The sequence below is a fragment of the Chelmon rostratus genome, chromosome 22 (assembly GCF_017976325.1).
Source record: "Chelmon rostratus isolate fCheRos1 chromosome 22, fCheRos1.pri, whole genome shotgun sequence".
Taxonomy (NCBI): Eukaryota; Metazoa; Chordata; class Actinopteri; order Chaetodontiformes; family Chaetodontidae; genus Chelmon; species Chelmon rostratus.
Genome location: NC_055679.1, coordinates 3,914,979 through 3,938,730, shown reverse-complemented (window position 1 = coordinate 3,938,730; position 23,752 = coordinate 3,914,979). Strand labels below are relative to the sequence as shown.

General features: G+C 43.1%; 1 protein-coding gene across 6 annotated transcripts in view; it reads left to right on the top strand.

The window, feature by feature from the left end:
• Positions 1-23,752, top strand: part of osbpl8 (oxysterol binding protein-like 8) — an 81,068-nt gene that overhangs the window by 25,381 nt on the left and 31,935 nt on the right. For 4 of the 6 annotated variants that reach the window (XM_041963774.1, XM_041963771.1, XM_041963772.1 and 1 more), the window contains 2 exons: positions 17,043-17,079; positions 18,909-19,079. In XM_041963774.1, the coding sequence (XP_041819708.1) occupies positions 17,043-17,079; positions 18,909-19,079 (208 nt within the window). Of the gene's footprint in view, positions 1-4,865; positions 5,069-17,042; positions 17,080-18,908; positions 19,080-23,752 lie in introns of those variants that run through there. The other 2 variants (XM_041963776.1, XM_041963775.1) reach the window with 2 other exon arrangements.

The following is a 23,752-nucleotide window of genomic DNA, read 5'->3' as shown; positions in this document are numbered from 1 at the left end:
ACAGTAACTTTCAAAGACACGAGAAAGTGAAATTCTGATGATGTTGGGGGAAATTTAACAGTCAGGATTGAACTGTGCACTGCAGGAGAAGCTGAGTTTCTCCCGCCAATGTTTGTTCACTCCCCGACATAAAAATCAGTCTTCTAGCTCGGTGGTCGGTGTGGGCTGTCTATTTGAGAGCAGCAATCAAGTCAGTATGGATTTATTAACACTGATGAATGGAAAGGTCAGGGGCATGTGGCATCACATAGATTGGATAATTGGTAGACGGAATTGTGTGTGTGTTCCCCCTAAAGATGCAGCCATTAAGATATTGCTTTTTACCACAGGACAAATAGGATCCTATAGGAACACATTTAGCTCTCCTTTTTTTTTTTCATTGCATTCATGAACTGACAGCCACACACACACATGCACACACGCACACACCCCCCTCTTGGAGTATCCATTTCCTCCTCCAGGAGGGTAATATATTGTGTGTCAGCTCGCTGGCTGCAATTCTGATGTTTTCTGCTGCCTCAATACTGAGAAGAGAGACGAGTGGCAGCCATCCTTGCAATCATGTCTGGCATCATATATTATACATGTGCCTTTTTACAGATGTATCCTGTAGCTATATGCATGGGTCCCGTATACAGTCCACACAGTGGTACCCGTTGTTGAATGCACTCTGATATATGTATACAGAATGCCATGTGCTATAGGAGCTATAGAATAAAATTCTCTTTGTGATGTTTCCCTCTTGGCGATGGAGGAAAAGTGCAGCAGTGGTTCAGAAAGAATGGAGTAAAACATGGCAAATGCATTAAAATGGGAATGAGTGATGTGGCAAAACATTTTATGTTGTATTATGTTAACAATGTTGATTTACACTACATATTAAGATTTAAATTATGTAACTGCTTAATCTTAAAATACATCAACTGAAATGAGCAAAAGATGCAAAAAGAGAATCTGATTAAATAAATAAATTGTACCAAAATACAAAAGAGTCTTCAATCTTGACGATATAGATCCTTAGAAAACCTGTTTGTATCTTGGTTATGCTGATCAGTTAAAATCCTTGGTTGTGAGGCTACCTATCAGCATTAAAATCTATTAACATGGAAAAAGCAGGTGCTAATGTTACATTTGAGTCTTTCTCTGAGGCCTTTTTTATATGGATATTTTTGAAAATGCATATTTTCCCCTACATGTTGGTCTCTCGTTCACGCGCGAACAGAGTTTGAGCTCACATCTGATACCAAAAACACGAGCATGTGTAGAGATGAGCTAACGCCCAGCTGTTCCTGTTTTGAGACGTGGGGAGTCGGTTCCTAAAATACTGCCATGTAATTGGTTGGAAATAGCTTAGTTTGTGTGATTTGATTAGTTGTTAGTATGTTGTTAAGCATGCTTTAAGCAGAAGTATCGCTTCAGTTTAGTGCTGAAGTTTAGAGACAGGACTTGGTTTGTAGAGTTTACTTCCTGCCATGCTGTTATTCTGTATTCTGTTCAGTGACACAGCTAAAAAGGAAGTGCAGTGGTGATGACCTCCTGATATGTGCGTGGGACTTTAGTTTTGTGTTGGCATTCTAAAGTAGCGGCCACTTTGAGTCATTATATAAGTGCCCCTTCTTTCAGAATGACGTTTCTCAATAAAAAATAACATGAAACCAAATTACTGTTAAACGCTTTTGTGCTGCTGCCACAGCCCCTGCCATAAAGGGGTGCTTTGTTATTCCTTATTCTTCGAGAAACATTGTCAAAGTCACAGACTAAATTGCACTCAGCAGGAGTTTCTGGCCTGCAGCTGAGCCCTTTTGTCTAATTAAAACGGCCTGTGTTCCGTTACAAACAAGCTTTACATTTCTGAATGTGACGGATGCAGTTTGTTTGTTGGGTTGAATATGCTTTTGTGACTCTCGCTGAAGGAAGGCTTGGGTAGGACTGGGCCATGGTTTCTGTTTTCACATCGTACAATCAGGGTCACTTGGGATCACTGATAGGCAATCGGATTGTTGGGGGGCAGTGGGCGTAGGAGGGGGTGGGGACAGTTTCGTCACAACAATGCCAGCAGGGACGACTTAGTGTCTTTGCCAAAGAAAAGTCGAACATCTTGTATTATAGGTTTTACCCTGATGCCAAGGATGAGCCTAGAAATATTACACAGGCTGTTTTTAAACAATATGGCATCTACAAAACAGTGTGAACATTCTTTTTAAAATATTTGAAATATATATAAAATATTACAAACAAATCTATTTAATAATAATGTCTCCTCTATTCAAGCAACAGCTATTCAAGAGATCTTTCTTTAAAAATTCCTACATATTGGTGTAGGAAAAAATGACCATTGATCATCCCGTCAATCGTCAATATACAATCCGATTGCCATCAGCCTCGGTTTGGGTTGTTTTACTCATCCAAAAGATGCCAATCATTTTTCTCATCTGAGCCCATGATGTCTCTCAGCAGACTAGATGTAGACTGCTCCATCACAACTGGTCCTTTGTGGGCCTGTGAAGGAAAAAAAAAAAAATTAGCCAACTTCCTGTACCAGGGCAGAGCATGTAGCATTTTTTTCATGTGCAGGCCTGTCACCACACAACTGTGAAAGAGCGCTTCCAGAAGTGCCAGAACCTGAAACAGCAGCTGCTGCATCTTCACAATGCAAAAACACACTCTTCCAATACTGACAAAATTTACACTCTCCGCACTCTTTTAGTTTCAGAAAGATGGTTTCATTCAAATCTAGTAGCTGCTTAAATCAGATAATCTTTGACTGTTGACTCTTGAACCTTTGATAGTCACTGATGGCTGTTGCTACTGTCTCATGTTCTGCCAGCACAAGCACTGAGGACACATATGCATGCTTTAAGCGTTTGCGTAACATCCATGCGGTTCCATATATTGACAGGAAGTTTGTAGTCGTAATGAGCCATAAAATGCAGCAAAGCGCATAGAAACAGGAAAGAAGCCATAGACCTTATTCACCGTTAGATTTCCTGTTCAGTGATGGAATATAACTGACATTTTGGGTGCACTGATGTTTGGTTTTAAATCCAGATAAAACTGGTTTACAATGAATGTAAATAAAACTGAGTTTGTCAAGAATTTAAATTTCAAATTGCACATTTTAAAGCTGCTATGAGCAATATTTCTGTATTAACTTCGGATCAAATGACTACATGTAATGTGAAAGGTGTTGCTCTTTCTGACAAACCCACACAATAATTTGACCCGACTCAGCAGTGGGGCTTTCAGTGAATATTCTAAATTCAAATGTACACGTCATCAAACTGTAAAAAATACATGCGATTGTGAAAATTGTTAATTGATTGTGGAAAAACAAGCAGCACTGCTGTGCTGGATGCACTGAATGCATGATGAACAAGGAGTCATCATGAAAAACCGTTTCAGTCCGACATATTTAAATAATCAACCTCATTGCTAGATCTAGCCTTTTTTCAGATAAAATGCTCTGATCAATCCAGTGTAGCTGCTCAGCACCGATATGACAAAGTTAGCAACCAGCAGGTGAACGTAGCGGACAATTTAGCAGCTAAAGACGGAGACCAAAGTAGAGCTAAAATGAGGCTGAACATCAATCAGGTGGCTAGAAACATGACAGCGAATAAATGCTAATGTTGCTCTGTGTCTGCTGCATGTCTGCTGTTTCAAGGATTTGCCAGGTAAATCCTTGAAAGGATTTACCTGGCAACGGAAACGTTCACATATCTACTCGCGAAACAAAAAAATGTGTCAAAGCAGACGGTGGCTTTGAGGGGACTTGCCAGGGAGATTAGAAAACAAAATTGTTGAAATGTTGAGTTGTTTTTCACAGTACCTGTACTGTCACCAACCCTGACTTCCAGTTCTAGATCATATTTCTTGCAAGCTGGTGACAAATCTGGTGAGAACCACAGTGGGCTGCGGTCATGTTGTACTATTTCTTAGAGCAGCTACTGTTGAAGCTATGCTTTACCATCACCCACCCTTTTCATCCTGATTGCAGAGTTCTAACAGAAATGTTGAAGTGTTTTGAAAAGTAAACGCTGCAGACCTCAGTCTCACCTTGCCTGAGGAGACTAACTGTGTTTGCTGATGACATCGAGAGCGTTTGGCTGAGTCTCGTTTTGCAGATTAGTTGCTCTTGTGGAAGACGAAACTCAAATCAAATTGCATCCCGTGTGTGTTGCTGCATCTATATGTGACCTTTGGTTCACGCATCTGCAGTAATTGCAAACCCGTCAACATGTTTATGTGTTCGTTTGCTGCACATGGCAGTGTATCTTTAAGTGGCCCCCGTTCTGTGCTGTGTGGGTAACAATAAAGCATGTTAATGGAAACAGTAGCGCAGGAGAGCGCATTAAAGCAAGTATTACCGGGCCCACAATAAGGTCGCAGGGTGGCTGCGTTCTGCATGCGGTGATTTTCCATGATGGCCTGGGAGATTGGCTCGGTCACTTTGGTTTTATTGGTGCAGGAGGAGGGCCTCAGTCAACAAGAGCATGAGGAAGAGCCGTGTGGTTATAGTGGCTGTGCGCTCGAGGGCGTACACGGAGCTCTGACTTGCACTGATAACTGCTTCAATACAGCAGATCTAGCCCTTCAAAACCAGCGACAGCCTACTGTTTTGTTGTTGTGTGGTGTTTATCTGAAAAACATGTTTAAAAGAGTTGTATTGGAGTGAAAGCGCCCGATAAGGGAGAAAAGTAGATGAAGGAAAGGAATATATGAGATGGATGGATGGATGATGGATGGATGGGGACATGCAAGAGGGAAAATCACGAGTGCTTTGAGGCTAGATAAAAGCTGAGGAAGAGTGACAAGGACAACAAGAAAATTCATGAAAATGTGAAGAAGAAGAAGAAGGAAAAGAACAGGAAAGAGGAAAAGCACTCGAGAGAGAGAGGGAGGCTCGGATTCTCTCGCATGCTCGGTCTCCCTGCCTTGTCTCCTCCCTTCAACGTTCAGCGTGTGTGGGAGAGACGGGGCTGAGCTCGGTGACTTGTCGTACCAGGTTTAGTCTGACCAAGAAGCGGCAGCGGCGGCGAGATCGCCTCCCTCGACTGACTGACACACGGTACGCGTTTCCTCTCTTTCTGTAAGTGAACCTTAACACCGTCAAGTGTCAAAACAGGAAACAGAAGTGGGCAGGTTAGACTGTATGTCAGACTGAGTTGAAGTTGGTCAGGCTGTTGCACAGTCGCATTTGAGGAACTGCGTTCTGCTGTTGACATTTTCAAAAACCTGGCAGGCAGTCTTAGAAAATAATCTGTGTCATGTGGTGTTGCCATAAAAGTGAGTGTGTTAGACTCGTCTTTGCGATAAGGTTTTCGCACTTGGACACAGAGCCTACTGTGTTGTTTCCACTCCAGCTTGTTGTTTGCTCAGTATGTTGTCACTGAATGAAAGCCAGGGCTCACTGCCACGCTTTGTTAAAGGGCTACATTTACAGCTAACACAAATCATGCTGCTTCTATTAAGAGCGGCGGATGCATGTATCTGACCTCGGTGGACTGCTGCTGGCTGATAGCCAAAGCATGCATCTAATCGAGGCTAATGACGAGCAGGGGGGTCGGTCTCTGGTTGCTTGCAGCAGAGAAAGGAGTACAATCGAGTACATTATGGAAACATGATAGCTCCGTAATGCAACGCTCTCAAGTCCAATTAAAAACACAATGGACACAATGAAGTGCTTTTATTTTCTCTCTGGCAGTCATGTAAATTAACAGCAAAAATGCCAATCAAGATTCTTAACATGCTACCTAAACGTCTGACCATGTGCACGGCTCATTTAAATGAGGACAAATTGACCAATTATCTTTTGTTGGGATGCAGTTACGTAACAAGAGTTTTCTGGGAATAGTTGTGTTTTTGTTTTTCATTTTTTCCCCCCACAAAAGAGGCAGGAATCTTGGCTGCAGCGCAGGGGTGCAGGCAGCTGGGCTGGAGTGAGGGTAATCAGATTGATAGTACTCGCCGAGGCCTGTGTTCATTCATTCTGAATGGGGGTGTAATGGTAATTCACGGATTGGTGTGTACCTCAGTTTTAGGGTCACGGTTCGGGATGTTTTCGGTGCTGCAGGGAAAAGAAAATAGGATGGAATAGAGTTCTTGTCATTTCGTTTTAAAAATATTAATGTTCTAAAATTTCTGTTCTGTCCGTGCAAGTATGTGGACACACTGAGAGCATTCTGACGGACGTGAAAATGAGTTTTGTGATGTCATGAGCTCGACGGGCTTCACCTGCAATGTTGGCAGTGTGTTGGTGGCACGGAAGACAGAACTGCGACTCCAGGCAGGACATTTGTATCTCTGTTTCGCTCTCTGTTTCAAAATCATTACACCCCTGATTCGGAACAGCTGCTAGAGTCTGGAGTTGAGCTTGATGCTGCTTCCTGCAGCAGGACAGCGAATCATTTTTGAACAAGCACTCAAATGGCGAATGCACAGCAGACCACCAAAACACTTATGTGGAATCATGTAAATTAGCTACAGCCCTGTAATCACATTTAATCACCATTTTTTTTATTCCATTGTACAATCTGATATTGTGTTCATGTTTGCTGTTGAGTAAGGGATGAAGTTTTTAGACCCTTTGTAAAAATATTCTGTTACAAGTAAGAATGTGAGTTTTTTCATGTTTTTTACAACCAAGGAGGAAAGCACCGATTGTATTCTTGAAACATTTGTAGCTGTGAGCACTCATTCAGAGATGAATCATTCATTCTGTAGTGTAAAGTCTTCCAATATGTGATCTTGTTAGTGTTAGCTCGTACAAGGAAACAGCGCTCTCTCTGCCTCAAACGCTGATGGATGAACACAGTTGTTGTTAGGGGTCTGCATACAACACCTTAACCTCTTCAGCTGGACACTTCAGCGGTCAAAATCCCCTAAGAAGAAACAAATCCAGCTGTGATCAGTCAGTGGTTCCATTTCCTCATTGCTGAGCCAGTCCTCGATGGTGGTATGAGGTTTAAATTTCACATGGCTAATGGCCTAGCTCACAGCTTTGCGGTGCTGAGACTGGGCCAAACTCCATACTGCACCGCCTTTGATCAATGGGTTGAGCATTATAACAGCTCATTCACACTTAGTACACACTCAGTAAATGTATTTACTGCACTGCTGTAAAGTGCTTTGAATGAAAGTAATCACAAAATAGCATTTTGCTTCATTTTTCTGTAGTTGAAGCACAGTATTCAACCCGATTCCTCCTTCACAACCACTTTAGAGCTTCAATATTGCAACCGCAGTTCCTCTTAAGAACATTTATCCTGTCGCCTCCATGCTGTCCCTGAGCCCGAGCCCCCCTGCAATGATGAAACTGAGACTCCACTCTATGTGAGGCCCACGGACCCACCCAGCTACCCCCCGCCTCCCCTGTTTTGAAGGCTGCCTTGCTGAAATGCTACTGTCTGATGAAATGCTACCTGCAGCCTGAGCGAGGGCGACCGTCATCCCCCTCCACAGCTCCTTCCTCATTAAAGATGAAGCAAGGGCGAGACACGATTGTACAGACTACCCATCCTAAAAACAACAGGTGTACTTTTTTTAATCTACTTGCTCCCTGGTCGCCTGTGAGGTGACATCATGAGGTTTTAAGTTAGCGATGGAGAGAGAGGATGAAAAGCCGAGCTCCATCGGGACTGCTCCTGTTTGCTCTAATGCCCTGCTGCTGAGAATCGTCTCTTCATGGATTTTCTGTCAGGCCATACAAGGATTCAAATTTCCTTGCGTTCCTCCACCTGTATCTGGAGTTAGATACTTAACATTTCGTTGTATCTCAGCACCTCCCAGCACATTTTATATCAAAGACCCCTTTTAGAGCCATTAGCTGTAAAGTGTGTGAATTATAAAAAAGGATGGACTGGTACAGTTTTCTCAGTGGAGAGTATTTTAAGACTTTGACACCTAAACTCATAGTATCTGCATATATCAAGACTAATCTGATACCAATGCTCACTTTGTCACAAATTTAAAATCTGTACAGTATAATGCTGCCTTCATAGCACTTCAACTGTTAAAGTAGAGATGCTCATTTTAAAATTATATCGCTCTGGACCAGAGGTTGTCAAACTGTGAGGCACACCTCTCAGGGGCAGTGTGGCATAGCTCAAGGTGAGAGGCAGGGAATTGCAACAATTTGACTCAAAAGTCTGACTCCTCTGAGTCACACCTCCGAACACACAGACATGACACACATATTTTTAGATTCAGTGTGACTTACGCTTCCTGAGCATATCATTGTCTCTGTTAGACCATAATAAATGTCAAAAAAATCCACTTAGAAATCATAGAAAACAGACGCTCCACAACGTGCCCAAGAATCATCAGGTTTTTAAAAATCTTCTTAAAAATCAAAGTAATCCAGTCATAGTTGTGTGTGCATCCATGGGTACATTGTAAACAGGGACTGATAATGGCTAGTTCAGCATACTTTTCATGGTGGCAAGTTGTCAAAATGTAAACCAATATAGGCTAAAAAACAGGTTGTAGCCTACAGCTAGCTAACTGACTCAATGGCAACATTCTCCCTGTTTACATCCCCCAAAGCCCCAAATTATGGGAACTATAGTGCCAGAACTTAGAACATGATTACCCCTTAAATAGAAGAAAAAGAAAAAACAATAGGTGTGACAAATTCTATCCAATCAATCATGTGTGTGAACTCGTCAGAGCACATGCTTTTCACTGCACTGGACTACACAGCTTCTTAATGGAACAGCAGGCTAGTTAACAGGAGTATTTTGGGGCTCTCTGTCTGGCAGCACACTGGTCAGACCCCTCAGCGATCACACCTGTTCCTGAACACAGTGGTAAAAAGCTCCGCTTCGCTCATGAAACACCAAAAGATTTATAGGCTGCTCGTTCAGATCGTAAGATTGTAGCTCCTACCTGTCAAGTATTAAATTTACAAGTTAATCAATATCTTGGCTCTCACATTCTTACCACAAAAAGCGTTTAACACCTTGGCTCGGGTTTTACTTTGGACAGTATCTTGGCCGCCAGAGTCGCCTCTAGCCACACTCTCTTGGCCGTTATAATCAGACATTTTATTTACGGTGCATGCTGCGGTTCCACTCCAGCTGTAAATTATCCCCCACGTGGACTGCTCCCAATATCTGCACCTCATAGAGTAGCTCGCTGCCTGCCTGAACTCGGGCTTCTGCCGTGGACCCACCTCGTGCTGACAGATGTGTCAGTTCTTTGATGGATAAAGCCACTCTGACACTCCCGCATGCTGGCCCGGACGGAGTGTTTTCACACTCAGCCAGTGCTGCAGAGGAGGATGGTTTGGGAGTTGGTGAAATGCAGTACTGAGGAACTGTCTGACAAACAGAAGTAGAAATGGGCTTCTAAATTTGGTGCTGCAGAGATGAGATGTGCAGTATCCTCAGTTTTACCATGAAATTTTGCTACAATGCTCCTTTTTTCTCAATGAATGCAATTAGGTTTTTGTATTCTGTGACTGTGGGCTGTTTGACAGCCCTTTTTGTTGTAAATGACAGAGCAAATGAAGTGTGATCATTTCTTAATTATCCAGCTCAGTTGTCTTAGTGTTTTATCTTCTTTATCAAAACCTCCAGTATTTTGTCTTAAGTTATTCATTTAGCATTGTGCTTTATAACAATTCCATCACTTTAATGTTTCATTTGGCAAATAAACCCATCTAAACCTTAACTAAAGTAGTACAAACTGTGTAATGTTTCAACATGGAGTGCTTTATATCCACTTGTGTCCTGTAAATGGTTATAGCTTTGGTGCTTTATCTGGCATTGCTGGAGAGAGTGTTAACCACATAAAGTCATTTGTCTGAACGTTTGACAAACCTCAGTAAATGTGGCCACCACAAAGCATCTGGGCAAGCTAGATTGATCACCTTCACGCTGGTAATGCTGATACATGCACTGTCTTTAGTGCAGCTGCACAGCAGCGAAACGTGGCCTGTTTGACAGTTAAAAAAGCCCACTGCTGGTTGCACCTAGTACCTCCTTTGCATTGATGCATTGAAACTGAACAGGTTAAACGAGGTAAAAACAAAGTGTTGATTTTCGTTAATGCAGCTAATTAATAGTCCGATTGTAAAACAGCTGCATAAAATATAGTGTTTGTGCAGATATTCCTTAGGGTGATTATGCTTTATTCTTGATGTCAGAAGAGCTTTAGCCAGTTCTCACTAATCAGAAGCATTGCCCTTGTAATAGAAACATGAAACTTTTAGCTTTCAGTTCATTTGCTATCATCTTAACTCAAGTTTTATTGTAGCATGTGTGCTGTAGGCTACTCTCATGCTTTTCCAGAACCCTGACGATGAGTATGAATGCCTCCTTATTGCGGCGCTGTAACCAGCTGAAGCTCCTATCCGCCTTATTTTGATATCAGGAGTTTACAGTTAGCGCTCGGCATCATGCAGGAAATAAGGTTGGCTAGGATTCACGTTGCTTCGTGACTCTGATGATGATTCTGAGAACGAGCCCTTTCACTAAAGTTAATCACCACTTACAAGATCAGCATCTGGGGCAAACTCCCTTGGATCAGGACATCTCTGGAAGATAGCTTGTATCAGGTTGCTTAATTAAGGTGGGCACAGATCAGGCACAGTTAATGAAATGAGATGCCATCATGTGCTGTGGTTTTCCTGGAATAAACAAAACGGTTGTTGTCAAAATGTTCAGAATACGAACAAACTTCCCCGGCTCTTGGAAGTAGTCGAGACACTGTACATTGATTTTTGTCTGTTACTGCTTCTAATATATAAACATTGCTACAGATAAGCCCCAGTCATTAGCCTCAGAAACAACAAAGCTCTTAGCTAGGCTTTATACACACAGCTGATTAATCCAGTGTCACAACAGCTGTTGTGAGAAACTTCATTATAGTGTGTGGTAGGCGGGAGACTGCCCTAATCACCTAAATGACTGTTCATTCACTGCCGGGGCACAACCTCAATAACAATACAACGGCAAGTCACGGTTTTACATAAACATGCTGAGAAGGTAATCAGCTGTTACCCAGCGGTCGAACTTTAAGGAGCTCAGAGGCATTTCTGTCTTTCATGGATGTCTGGGTGGGAATTGGGTCGCTGCCGCATCAAAGGGACAGAAAAATACGACCGAACATTGAAGAGAACTTCACATATCACATTAGCTACAATGAATGGGCGCTTGTTGACTGTAGACAAGCGTGCTCTTTCATTTATTATAATTCATATTAACGACGGATCAAATGACAGACCCGCTGTTCATAGCGACAAACCTTATTGGGGTACTTCCTGTCAGTTTTAAGAGGCGTTTTAGTGTCTTTCAGCTCATTGTTTTGGTTTTCCATCCTGAAACTTTACTGTTTACTGGATCTTAACGGTCTTTTGAAAGACTGTTGACAAGCTCTCTGCTAGATTTCAGGGACTTGCAGAATCTATGATGTGGATCAATGAAACTGTTCTGGAAGATCATTGCACTACACCTTATTTTAACACCGTGTTGGTTTTCCCTTTAATTTGTAACGCGTCTGTATTTGCAGCAACATGATGAGAGAGAAGTTATGAAAACATGATTCACATTTTCCTACGTCTATAAAACTAGCTAATAAAATATTAATGTTTGTAACCACGCAGTCACTGGATTTCTAAGAATATACTGCTTTAGTGTCAGCTAAATAAATGGCTGCCAGTGATGATTCAGCAGCAGTCTAGCAACTAGAAACATGTCACTCTCTTCCTCTTTGACTCTCTTTTTTCATGGCAAAATGTATTCATGACCTCGACAACAACTTCCACACAGACTGGGTTGGAAGACTTGTTTGAATCAGATACTTGTAGCTTGAATACACATGATGGCCCATTCTGTATTAGACCAGCATTAAAATGTGTTTTGATTCTGAGCTTAATTAAAGGGCAAAAGGTGCCCTTCAGATATAAAAAAAATGGGGGGGGGGGCTGCTGTTGTTATCTCTTCTTTCCCTGCTACTAAAAAGAAACTGGGTCAGGAATCTGCTGCGAGTGATGTTTAAACATTATGTAATATGTCATGGCATTTTATCCTGCGCAAGCACTCTACATCTTTTCAGGGGCAGAGAGAATGTGCTGTGCTTAACGCTTGGAAGCTTTGAAGGAGATGGGGGTAATTTTGCTTAGTGTGTTGCAGTATAGAAATGAAACTAATGTATACACACATACTATATGTATATATATATGGATATTTGATCAGTGTGCCATTTAAAGTGCATCATTTTTGTAGTAATAGATAGTTTAGATAGACAGACAGTTTGGCTGTGGGTTGATTAAAGGCTAACTCAAATGATGAATCCTTAAACTAAACTTGTGCAGGTAGGAGGTGGGACTGCAAGGTGGAGAATTTATACAGAAGTGTGGGAATGAATATGGAAGCATCACGTCCTTCGAAGATTTTGAATAAGATGGGTGAAATTACTGTCCCAGTCACGACCAAGCAGCAGCTACGCTCTTTCCCCTCTTCATTTAAGCCCTTTATTGAATTAAATGATGTATAATCCTGAGGCCAAAAGCATAGTACAAAGAGAAGAGGAGGAAGCTCCAGAAGCTATTTTGACTGACCAGCACTAGCATGTTCCCAGCTGTCTGGAGTATTGTGTTATGTTGTTAGAATGAAATTGCTATTTATACAGACAAAATAAAGATTAAAAAAAAAAAAGCCCACAGCCCGACAGCCATTAGCTGGTTAATTTTGTGCTGAGGAGCACGCTGGACTGCATCTCCCTTCTCATCCTGGAAGATTTCAGGGTCCTGGACAAATAGGAGATATTCCAGTCAAACGTAACCCTTGTTTATGGATTATATTATTTTCTCTCGACATTATGCCTGTAGGGATTGAAATATGTTGGACTTCAACAGATTTTTCCAAGTAAAAATCAGTAATTACCAGGTAATGGGAGTCCTGCTCCCAGTCTGCGTTGCTGCAGTGACAGTAATTGTGATGTGGATGTGTTTGTGAGAGCTGGCCAGCGGTCTGTGGTCAGAGCTACCTTGACTTTTAGCTCATCTTTGTTCTCCTCAGAGTGTTTTTCAGCGTGTTTAGTCACTGTAGCTGTGGATGGCGTAACACGCTGGGCCTCAAGGTACTGAGCTAGCTCTTTGAATCCCTCGCCCTCTGCCACACTGATTGACAGCATATGGCTCTCAATCATACGGCACACCAACTGGAGCATTTTCTCCACTCTCCTCGTCATCACTGCAAGCTGTTGGCTGCACCCCCCCCCCCCCCAAACTCAGACAGCAAAATGTCACCTTGTCTTAAAATACAGCTTTTTCTGTTTTCTGTCTGAAGGACAACTGAACTACCACGCTACACCTTGAGATGATGACAGCCTTTGGTCTGTTTTGAGGTAGAGAGGCGATGCAATAAAGCTCTTATGAATACATTTGTAGCCAGTGTCAAATTATGGGCCTTAAATGACATATCTATTAGGTTTTGTCCTGCATAGTAGAGCAGACTACGTTCAGATCTGAATGCGTGTGAGCAGTCGCTGTGAGTCTGTTTGCTTTGAGTCACATCCTGTGACTTCGCCCTAACCAAACACATCAGGCAGAGGGCTGCTCACCGTCCTGTACTGCAGCATTACCTGCCGCGTCCAGCCCTGTCTTCTGCGATTTCAGTTGACATTACTACTGAGTACGACGGTCATACATGCATATCCTGGTGTCATCGATTCTTCAGCTCCTCTGGTTTATCTGAAATGTGCTGTTTGGTTTATGCTTGAATGGAAGCTGACTCATGCTACCTGCAGGTGCTAAAAGTCCAACTGCAGTCTAAAAAAAGAATGTATGAAGGCAGATGTGGAAAGATTTTGTGAAAGGCTAACGCTATTGCCAGCTGTCATCTTTCCCAGTGTCTGTGATCAGACCTGCTGTGTGTGTGTGTGTGTGTGTGTGTGTGTATGTGTGTGTCTGCTTCACTGGTCACACAGCACAGCTTCGAAAGAGCTTTTTAAAATGACTGAGGATATTGAGGTTAGTGGTGATATTATTGTCACATTTTAATGGAAAACCGGTGAATAAAATGTAGCCGTAATGTAACAGATTCAATGAAAACTGTCCGGGCGGCGTCATATTTTCCATTCAACTCTAGATCATCCGCTAAATGCAAGTGAATCAATTTCTCAAGGGTGCATTTTCCTGCATTTAAACCGGTTTAATAAAATGTAGAGGATGGTTTAATTCTGCACTGTAAAACATTGCTTAAAAGCATACGCAAGTTCACTGGATTTGAAGGGTGGAGTTCAGTCGACGACTGTTCAGCCACACCAGCAAACGTAACATTTAGTTTTGTTTTCCTGTTGCAGTCAGTGCTTCATACGGCTCAAAGACCTCACAGCTCAGGCTGCTCCTGCTGGAAGCCACCTTCGTACCAGAGTTAGTGCAAAGAGCATGTGGGAGGCTGCTCTCAGTACATTTGTTTAAGGGCCTGTGTGTAGGATTCAGGGGGACCTATTATTGCTCCGTCATCCATTTAGATCCACACCCCCACCCCTGCAGTCAAGTCACCCACCAGCCTCTGCAGCTTGATTGTCAATTTATAGTCAAGGAAGCTTTTCAAATGCTAATTCAGACCTGCCACATGTAGCGATCCAACTGTGCCTCTCATTACACCGCGCCAGTAAAACTCTTCTCGGGCTGCCTGTCACAATTTCTATTTTGTATCGGTGACACTTATTATTCATAGCCCTTCACTTTGTCTCTCTGTCAGTCTCTTCCCCACGCACTCATCTGCATCATTAATCAACGCTAATCATCAGGTGAGGCTATTATAAAGAGCAACCACGCCAGGTTCAGTCTATCAGTCAAGGAACCTGCCGACAGCTGCCATGAGTTTGCCGAACAGCACCTCTAGTTTGGAGATCAGATTTAGTCTTTGATAATTGATGGTGGCATTATTGTACGCATGAGGGGAAAAAAAAGAGTCTTTGGACTATTTAGGAAGAACTATCTAGGAATCCTTCCAGACTTCCAGTCACAAACTCCTCTAACCTCCGTGCCCCGGTGACTGGAGGTCAGTGTTTTGCAACCCAGAGGGAGCGGCTTAAGTGTAACTGTGCTTTCCCACTGCGAGAATATGAGCTGAGCCAAGACTGAAAGAGAAAGCTACTGTGTTGATGCCTCTCCACAAAGCCTTGTTAATTGACCTCTGATGCCCAGTGACAGTTTCCTAATCCGTTCGCCTTATTGTTGTAAGCAGTTCTTAGTGTTGTCTATCCTCTCAGACAGTGGCTCCAAGGTTTCGAACCAATCAGAACGTTGCAATTTGATTTCCCCTTCCTGATTAACTGAGCACTATCCAATCAGTTGCATTGTTTTCTTTATCTTTCTCCTTACTGAGCTGCCTGTGGTAGTGTTTGGTCTGCATGCAGATCAGTGCAATCCGGCGCTGTTCCAGGTATGACTGTGACGTCAGTTCACTACGATATCCGGCAGCAGCACGGATTGGCATCATGAGTTAATCGGGATCTTATTAAATGAGCCGTTCCACGTAAACCTTTATGAGAGCTGCACCCTCCTTCGTCCATCCTCGTTGGGATGGAGGGATTAGGAGAGTCCTGCGATGTGTTGACATTTTGTGTGTCTGAGAGATGATTGGTAGTGTCCTGAGCGGGTAGCAAATGTGATTGGATTCTTTTTTGGCCAGCTGTGAAGTGCCTCCGCCCTCTGCTGTGCACAGGAACAGACTTGTGTGCGGGCCAGCACTCAACATCTGACCAGTAAGAGCTGCTGCTGCTGCTCTGAGGGTTAAACTGAATGCAGTTTTAGATGGCACTGGGATTACAGCAAACTGTAAATTAATTATGAGATGGAATATGATAGGTGCACACAATCTTCAATCTAAATATCAATACATTTATGTTACATATGTATATATGTGTGTGTATGTATGATAAAAAGTAGAATAAGTTGCAAATGTCCCCTGATATTTCTTCTAGTGCCGCCAAGATGTCGAAATTTGTGGTTTAGAATGAAATGTCTCAACAGCTATTGAATGGATCTTAATGAAATTTTGTACACACATTCATGCCACTTTTAGGATGAATCGTAATAACTTGTGATCCCTTCATTTCACATTTTTAATGAGTCAAAATCTCCGGTTTGCTAACAAACACCTGGACAACTAATGACAGCGGTAGGGATTTGCGCAGTGACCTAGCGAACTGGTGATTGTTAGCATGCTAACACGCCAAAATAAAATGTTTAACATGGTTTATGTTATACCTGCTGCTGTGAACGCCAGCATATTAGCATCGTCATTGTGGGAATGTTCCAGTGCTTGTCAGTATTTAGCTCAAAGTGCCACTGTGCCAAAGTAAAGAGACTGCAGATTGTAAGTCTTGTTTAATTTTTTTGGACATTTATAGACTAAATGATTAATTGAAAAGGGAATCAGCAGATTATTCAGTAATGAAAATAGTGTTTCAATCTGCACCTTCCGTCTCATAATGAGAGGCAATTGCACACCATAGATGCCTGCTGCTTTAGTTATTATGGATCGATGCTACAGTAATTGTCTCGTCAGTGGAGATACAAGGATTTGCTCTTGTAAATTAGTTCAAGTGTGTGTGTGTGTGTGTTTAGTGTGGTAATGTCATTTCAGTCAATCCTCATGCATCATCCAATCCACCGTCTTATCTCTGCCATTGCTCCGATCTGTTGCCAGTTTTGTGTCAAGTTATGTCTTCGGTTAACATTTTGGTTAAACTAATGTGTGTTTATTTTTCTTTTTTCTGTCTCTTGTCTCCTCTGTTTTTGATTATTTGTCGTCCTGTGTGGCTGCGGCTTCTTCCACTGCTGCTGCTGTTGCCGATGCCGCCCACTATCGCACATCCCGCTGCACGCAAACCCACCACCGCCAACATCTGGTCAACAACACGCGGTGGACGCCCGTCTCCCCCTCCCCTCCTTTTAATCTTTATCCAAAATCTCTGGCACACTTTTTTCAATCCCTCTCGCTCTCTGTTCCTTGTCCTCTTGTTATCACTTTTTTCTCCCTCTTGTGCTTTTCTTTTTCTGCCTCCACCCTTTCCCCTGCTAGCACCATGCAGAGTTGAGAGAGCACCATGCCACCTCCGGTAAGCCAGTGACCTTTCAGAAGAAGGGCTAAGGGCAGTGCACACAGACATGGGACGGGCCAGGGCTGGTATTTAGGGGTAGACAGAACATAAGGGAGTGTGTGTGTGTGTTTCAAGTGGGGCAAAAAGCTAATAGTAATGGGCCCATGTTAGACTATTTTCTCTGACAAATATTCTTGTAAAAATGTGTTTTTGTGTACTTTAACTGTTCTTAGGCTCCTAAAAGTTATTCTGATTGCTCTGCCAGCACCTTTGTTTATTAGCAGTGGTCCACTCTCATTAATAAACCATTAACTGCAGTTTGTCATGGGGCAGAATTTGCATAATGTCTCTTTGACATTAATTTCGCTAGGGGCTTTCTTTGTACTTGCAGGTTTTACAAGCTGTATCGGCTGTCTGTCTGCAGCTTCTCGAGCGTTTTTACCACCTGGTTTCTCTCTGCTGTTGCCAGATTCAAACCTTTAAACTCACGCCTCGTCTCTGTGGTTCTTCATGAGCTACAGCGTCAGTGTCAGCGTGTATGTGTGGTGTGCCCATACCATGTAAATGTAGAGTACACGTCCACAACAGCTCAGCTGCGGGACAGACGCTGCTGTCTGATAGGACAGACAGGCACTGACATCACTGGGCTGCGACCCGGATTATATACTGTGTTATCGTTGTCACCATATGTGTTTGTGCGTGTGCATACCAGTGTGCATAACCTACCTGTTCTGTGCAGTAGCTTGACGACACAGCCCAGTGGATGGTTTCGAGGCTCACAATTCGCTACATTAAAGTTAAAAGTTGCACCCCTGCTGAATTTTTAATCGAGCTAACAATTCAAATAACTTTTCAGCAAATTACATTACATATTTGTGAAAATGAGGAGGACTTAATTGACCATAATAATCCTATTTTGGTGTGCTAGGTTTTGCACAATTTCTTTTACATAGATCTACAGTGTCTTGCAAATGCATGCATTTGACAACGAGATTTCAGTAGTTTCCGTTGGCCACGTTTGAGGAGGAGGCTGACTTCCAGCTGGTTAATGAGAATAAAAAAATATGTAACACTGAAGGTGCATTTGAAGGCCAACAGGTCACAGTGCAATCACTGTAAGGATCAGTACAATGACAGGAATGTTCAGGATAACCTTCAGAATGTGAGGAATGTGGAAGGAAGGTCACCCGAAGAGGACCTTCAAACTCATGCTGGCTGCCTCATTCCCCCCCTGAATCAAAAGACATCAATTAATCTGAAAAACGCTAAAAACCAGTGGATTCCCACAGTTTATCTTAAAAAGAAGCCAGCTAATGAGGCGATATTTTGGCTCGAGCAGAGCGCTCCTGTTTCAGCCCCACATAATATCTAACCTGTCTTCACTCGGGGGAAACGTTTTATGTTCTAAATGTGTCTCAACTCGATAAACCCATTACGTTTCACGTCAGAAATCATCTAAAAATCTCATCGTCAAGTGTGAGCTGTGTTGCATTTTATATGACGCTAATAAGAAGCCGGCGTATAACAACATTAGGGAGTGTCCGGTTCAAGACGGATAAAACTCGTTTTTTAATTACATGCATTTGTTTTGATGCTCTGCCAACCGAAGCTGCTCCTGTTGCCTAGGAATAACATGCATACTCGCTTCACTGGCACCATGTAAATAAGGTGGAGGGATGACAGACAAGGACACATGTTGAGGTTATCAGCACTCGTGAACCTTTTGACTGTCAAGCTCCACAGGAGTGCTGTATGTAGACGATCTGTGATCTGAAGTAAGATGGCAGCGCGTCTCTCATGTCCTTCCTTCTCATCTCCTGTCCCGCTCTCTTTCTCTCCGCCTGCAGCTGCCGTAGTGTGCGGTGATGAAACCGTCCTTCTGACCCCAGGCAGGATGAGCCAGCGCCAGGTGAAGGAGCGGGACAAGGAGAGGGAGAAGGAGGCAGGCCTCCAGACGCCCAACAGGGAGCACATCGCCACCCCTTCTACCCTCAGCCCGGGGGTCAGCTACAGCCACGGTAACATACGCACTTCCTTTGCGCTGCACCGTTTGCTTGAAATTTCTGACTTAAACTCGTGTTGTAGTTCAGCTTTGGTCTGTGCAGTGTAACATCGAGCTCCACAGATTCCTTGTGGATGAAAATGTTCCCACAGCTGACACCCTTTTCAAACAGGATTTGTACTTTCTGACGGTTTTTGACAAATAAATTAGGGGATTCAGGAAGATGGTGTATTTAAACAAAAAAAAACAAACAATTTACATAGCAAAAACAACTGTCAAGGGTTTTTTGCCTTAACTACAAAGAAAACCAACACCTTATTTATAATTAGAGACAGACCTGGATTTCTAATTTCCCTGTTTTGTTAGCACATTTTTGTAAGAAATGAGACTTTTGCGCCCCTTCTGTTGTTCACTGACAATACTTCCTCCATGTGTACACATTGTAATGGACGTTTCCACAGCATTTGCTTTTACATACAAACAATAACTTATTATCATATTATACTCAACGCTCTCTTAGTTCCGCTTTTTAACAGAAATACTTCTCTGGCTCACAGAATAATGGCAGAAGTAATAGTTCTACTTTGCCGTTGCTTCTCCTTTGTTAATTAAATCCAACACTTCCTGCAGACCTTTCACATTAATGTGAAACAGAAAAAGTTAAAGCGAAGCAAGAAATAACACATTCATAAATCATGAAAGGCGTTCTTGCTCAGTGCAGTCAGCGGTTTTGTTGCTTCAGTCCTACTTGGTCTACAAACACACACTTACTGGCACACTTACTGAACACAGACCTGCAGTACATATATCCTGAGCCTCTTAACTCCTATAATCCTCCTGTCTTTGTCTTTCTTTTCTTTGGTTTATTTCTTTTCGAGATTTAAGATAACCCTTTAAGACCATTAAATGTGCACCGGTGATTTGTAGCCCCAGGCCAGCTGTCGGTGTGGTGTGTAGCCTTTACCTGTACCACACACTCCTGGTGGAGAAATGACTCACGCTGGATGAGTGGAACTCAGGCTGCTCATTGCCACACACCTGTGGGATGATCAGGTTTATATCTTCTCCTGTTGTGCTCTGAGTCAAAAATAAATAAATGCAAATCAGCAGCTGTGCTTTGTGGCACATCATAAAAGCCAGACTATGTTAGCTGCCCGATCCTCACTCTCTTGATGTTGCTCTGTAAAAGCTTGTAGCCTTCCACCCTTCAGCCTGGCCATTTCAAGCGGAAGCATCAAAATCTGACTGTGCCGTTGGAAATCAACTCATTGTGTTTTATTGGCACTCACTGTGGTCTAATGATATTCATGCTAGTGAAAATCCCTCAAGCACAGATTAGAAACAAATCAAATAGACGATGAATAGTATAACTGTCCAGAAATAAGCTCAAGGGTAGATTTGACTGGGGTCTTACATCACCCGTCATACTGCCTGTGCTGTGTTCTTATGTTACAGGGCCCTCTTGTGGATTCTCTGCTGCAACTGCAATACTTTGATGTATTTGGGAATAGAGAATACTAATTCCTGTGATGGGCAGGACAAGAATCTTATTTCGCACACATCTTACATTAGATTAGAGTAACAGAGTTTGGCTGCTACTGAGCTGGTTTCCTGCAGTTTCACAGTCTGCCAGTATCACAGGTTTCACTTGAAAGGTTGATATGAAACTCTGAGTGCATGTCTCGGCTCCTGGATTTGATGAACCATGGGAAAGTTGCAAGTTTGCACTTGCACACTAATTCACATCTAAAACCTGCATATGCATGATCCAGGAATCAGGGTGTCATTTCAAACATGCGACTCCTCAACGCTCGATGATTGCTTTTAGATTTGATTTGAAATCTTTGAGTAGCTCTAGCATTCCATCATTTATTGTCGCAGCAAGTTGAATCCATTTGCATTCATACATTTGAGATAACAGCACCTTTTTTCCACTCTTCAAAGAGGCCTGTAAGCCAACTTCTTACCACAAGAGGGAGTAAGCACAACATAGAAACAAATACCATAAATAAATATATTTATGTACAACATAAATACACTCTTTGACTCTGTATCACATGTGTCACACGTGACCCTGAGAGTGAGTGTGTGACACGTGTGATGGGCAGTGCGTACAACATCAACAACCGCTTGTGATAGCTTCTATAAAGGCTTGTTCTGCTTCACTGCTGTCCAGCTTTGGCTCATATATTGCATCAAATCTCTGCCTGTGTGTGCAGTCATTTATCAAGAATAAGACGCGTCTCCATGCACTGTACGCAGACACAGTAGTCGGAAGACCTTCAGTGTTCTTCCTCATTTGTAAGCGAGATGCAGCAGCAGCGGCTATTGTCTGTCCAGCAACACCGCCCTCCAAACATAACTGCAGCTGTGAAGCAAGTCAGGAAGAAAGCATGATCGCTTTTTTTCTGACCCTCGACTCCCTGCAGCCCAAAAAAAAAAAAAAAAAGAGTATCCATGGCAACAGATTTTTCTGCAGCTAGCCTTTGGTCTTGCGTCAAAGTGATGACGCTGTATGCCTTGATTTGCTTTTCTTGACCAGTCTGCAGTCGTGCATTACTGAAATGCTTAATGCGGGGCTCAGCCTATTTCACTGAGAGGCACCGACTCCGGAGTCACAAGGTGACGACTGTTGCGTCAACATAGCTATTTCTGAATTGAGGCGAAGGTTGTAGGAGTTGTGCGAAAATTCGCAGCTGAGGTGTAAAGATGGATGGGGAAGATCTTGATTTTGTCTTTTTTTCCTAGTTATTTTCCAGAGCTCACTTTAGGAACTTGACGGTGCTCAGCACACGACGAGCCTGATTCCTTGAGGATGATTCTCATAAGCTCTGCTGGAACATAATTACATTTGATTGTACCCCAGGAGTGCAGTCCCTCGTCTCTGACCGACCAGTGCTCACTTTCTAAAACCCTTGTTTACCCCGGATTTGGCCAATAATCAGATTCCTCCTCTACCCTCTAGACTTGACATCATCACTTTCAGTTTTTTTGCATGTGAAGAAACACAGAACACAGTCGTGAATCTCATATTCCCTTCAGCGTTGTTTCACTTGCAAATCACAACGTCACGAGAATTGGGCTTCCTAACCAAATAGAACCCAGTTTCACATTTGCGGACGTTTTTAAATGGAATTACTGCCAAATAATCAGATTCAAACATCAACATTTAAATCTGTAAAACTTGTTTTTTCATAACACTGATTGGGTTGTGGCCAGAAGCACAACTTGCTTAAAGCGATCTTCTGGTTTACATCTAATTATTGTTCATTTACCCTTTAACTAGTCATTCTTGAGCTCTTGGTGTTTCATAAGTAACATCTTTTTCCTCAAAAGTTTGAGCTCCTACACATCATTGTTTGAATTATTAGTCATTGGCCTAAAAAAAACTGTATCAGTCGCACTCTAATAGAGAGTAGCAAAGCTGTTATTTATAGTAAAATGTTGTGCGTTATTAGTGTATGACTCAGACCGCTCTCATAATGTTGTTTGGATTATTCAGTTGAATCTGAGTTTTGTTGCAACATGACATATGCACAGACAAACTGTGGCGTCTGCGGTGTGGCTGCCAAGTGCGCCTGCTTTTCTTTATGACTCACCAAGAACAAAAATAAACCCAGGAGGTCGTTTGACAAGGCTTCCTCAATCGGCTTTGAAGTCGCTCTCGCTTTAACTGCCTCTCCTGACTTGCTGTCCTCTTTCCAGGTAAAGGGAAAATGCTGCCTGTGCTGGAGAGCGAGAGAGAGAGAGGTGGAGAATGAGAATGATGCAGCGGGGAGAGAATGATGTAATGAGGAGGGTAAGATAGTGAGAAAGTCGAGGAAGAGGTTGAAAACAAGCACACGGAGAGGAGATGGAGGGACGCGGAATAACAAAACGAAGGGGAGTGAGTTGAGATGGAAAGCAAGGGAGTGCAAGAGCGAGAGAGCAGGTAGGGTCAGCGTGGATTTAAGCTCAGCCACAGGGATTACGCTCCGTCAGACGGGGTTAACAGCATGGAGGGGGCTGGTCTTATCTTCACCCTCAGCCACTGCCAATCCAGCATTTCTTCTTCCGCCCACGCTCTCATCCAATGAGTTGCTGAGCCCCGGGAAGCCTGAGCGCTAAGAGGGACGAGGCTTGACAGCGGGGATATGTGCTGGAGATAATGTCTGTGTCTGTGGAAGTGAAGGAGGACAGGAAGGAGATGATGGAGAATATCTCGGCCTTGGGGCCTGAGCTCCGCTCAGCCGGCCAGAGGCTTGCCTGGACTGACACAACCCGGATCTGAAGCGGGAGGGATTTTAGCATGATTTGGGCGATCAGAGTCCTGTCAGCACTTGACCTTGGGGCTCTTCAGTTTTAGCCTAAAGGAAAGCAGGTATAGTATGAAGTAGTATCAGCTGACAAGGTGCTTGCTAGCGTTTCAGCGGGAGCAACAGCTTGACATCTCTGTTGTCTCAGTTGTACCTGCTCACACGAAATCCCTCCTCGCCTCCTCCCCCACCACGTGATGATTCCCGATCTGCGCTCCCTGTGTTGTACTTTCGTGTGAGTGCGTTGTCTGTGTGAGGTGCGTCTCGTGAGGACGGAACGAAGATCACACCGCAAAAGTGGCCTTTTGCTCAGCCGGGCTGTCATATGGGCAGGAACAAGAGCAAAGGCTCTTCTGTTCTGCAAAGTGCCTGACCGTTCTTCCACCGGTGAGAC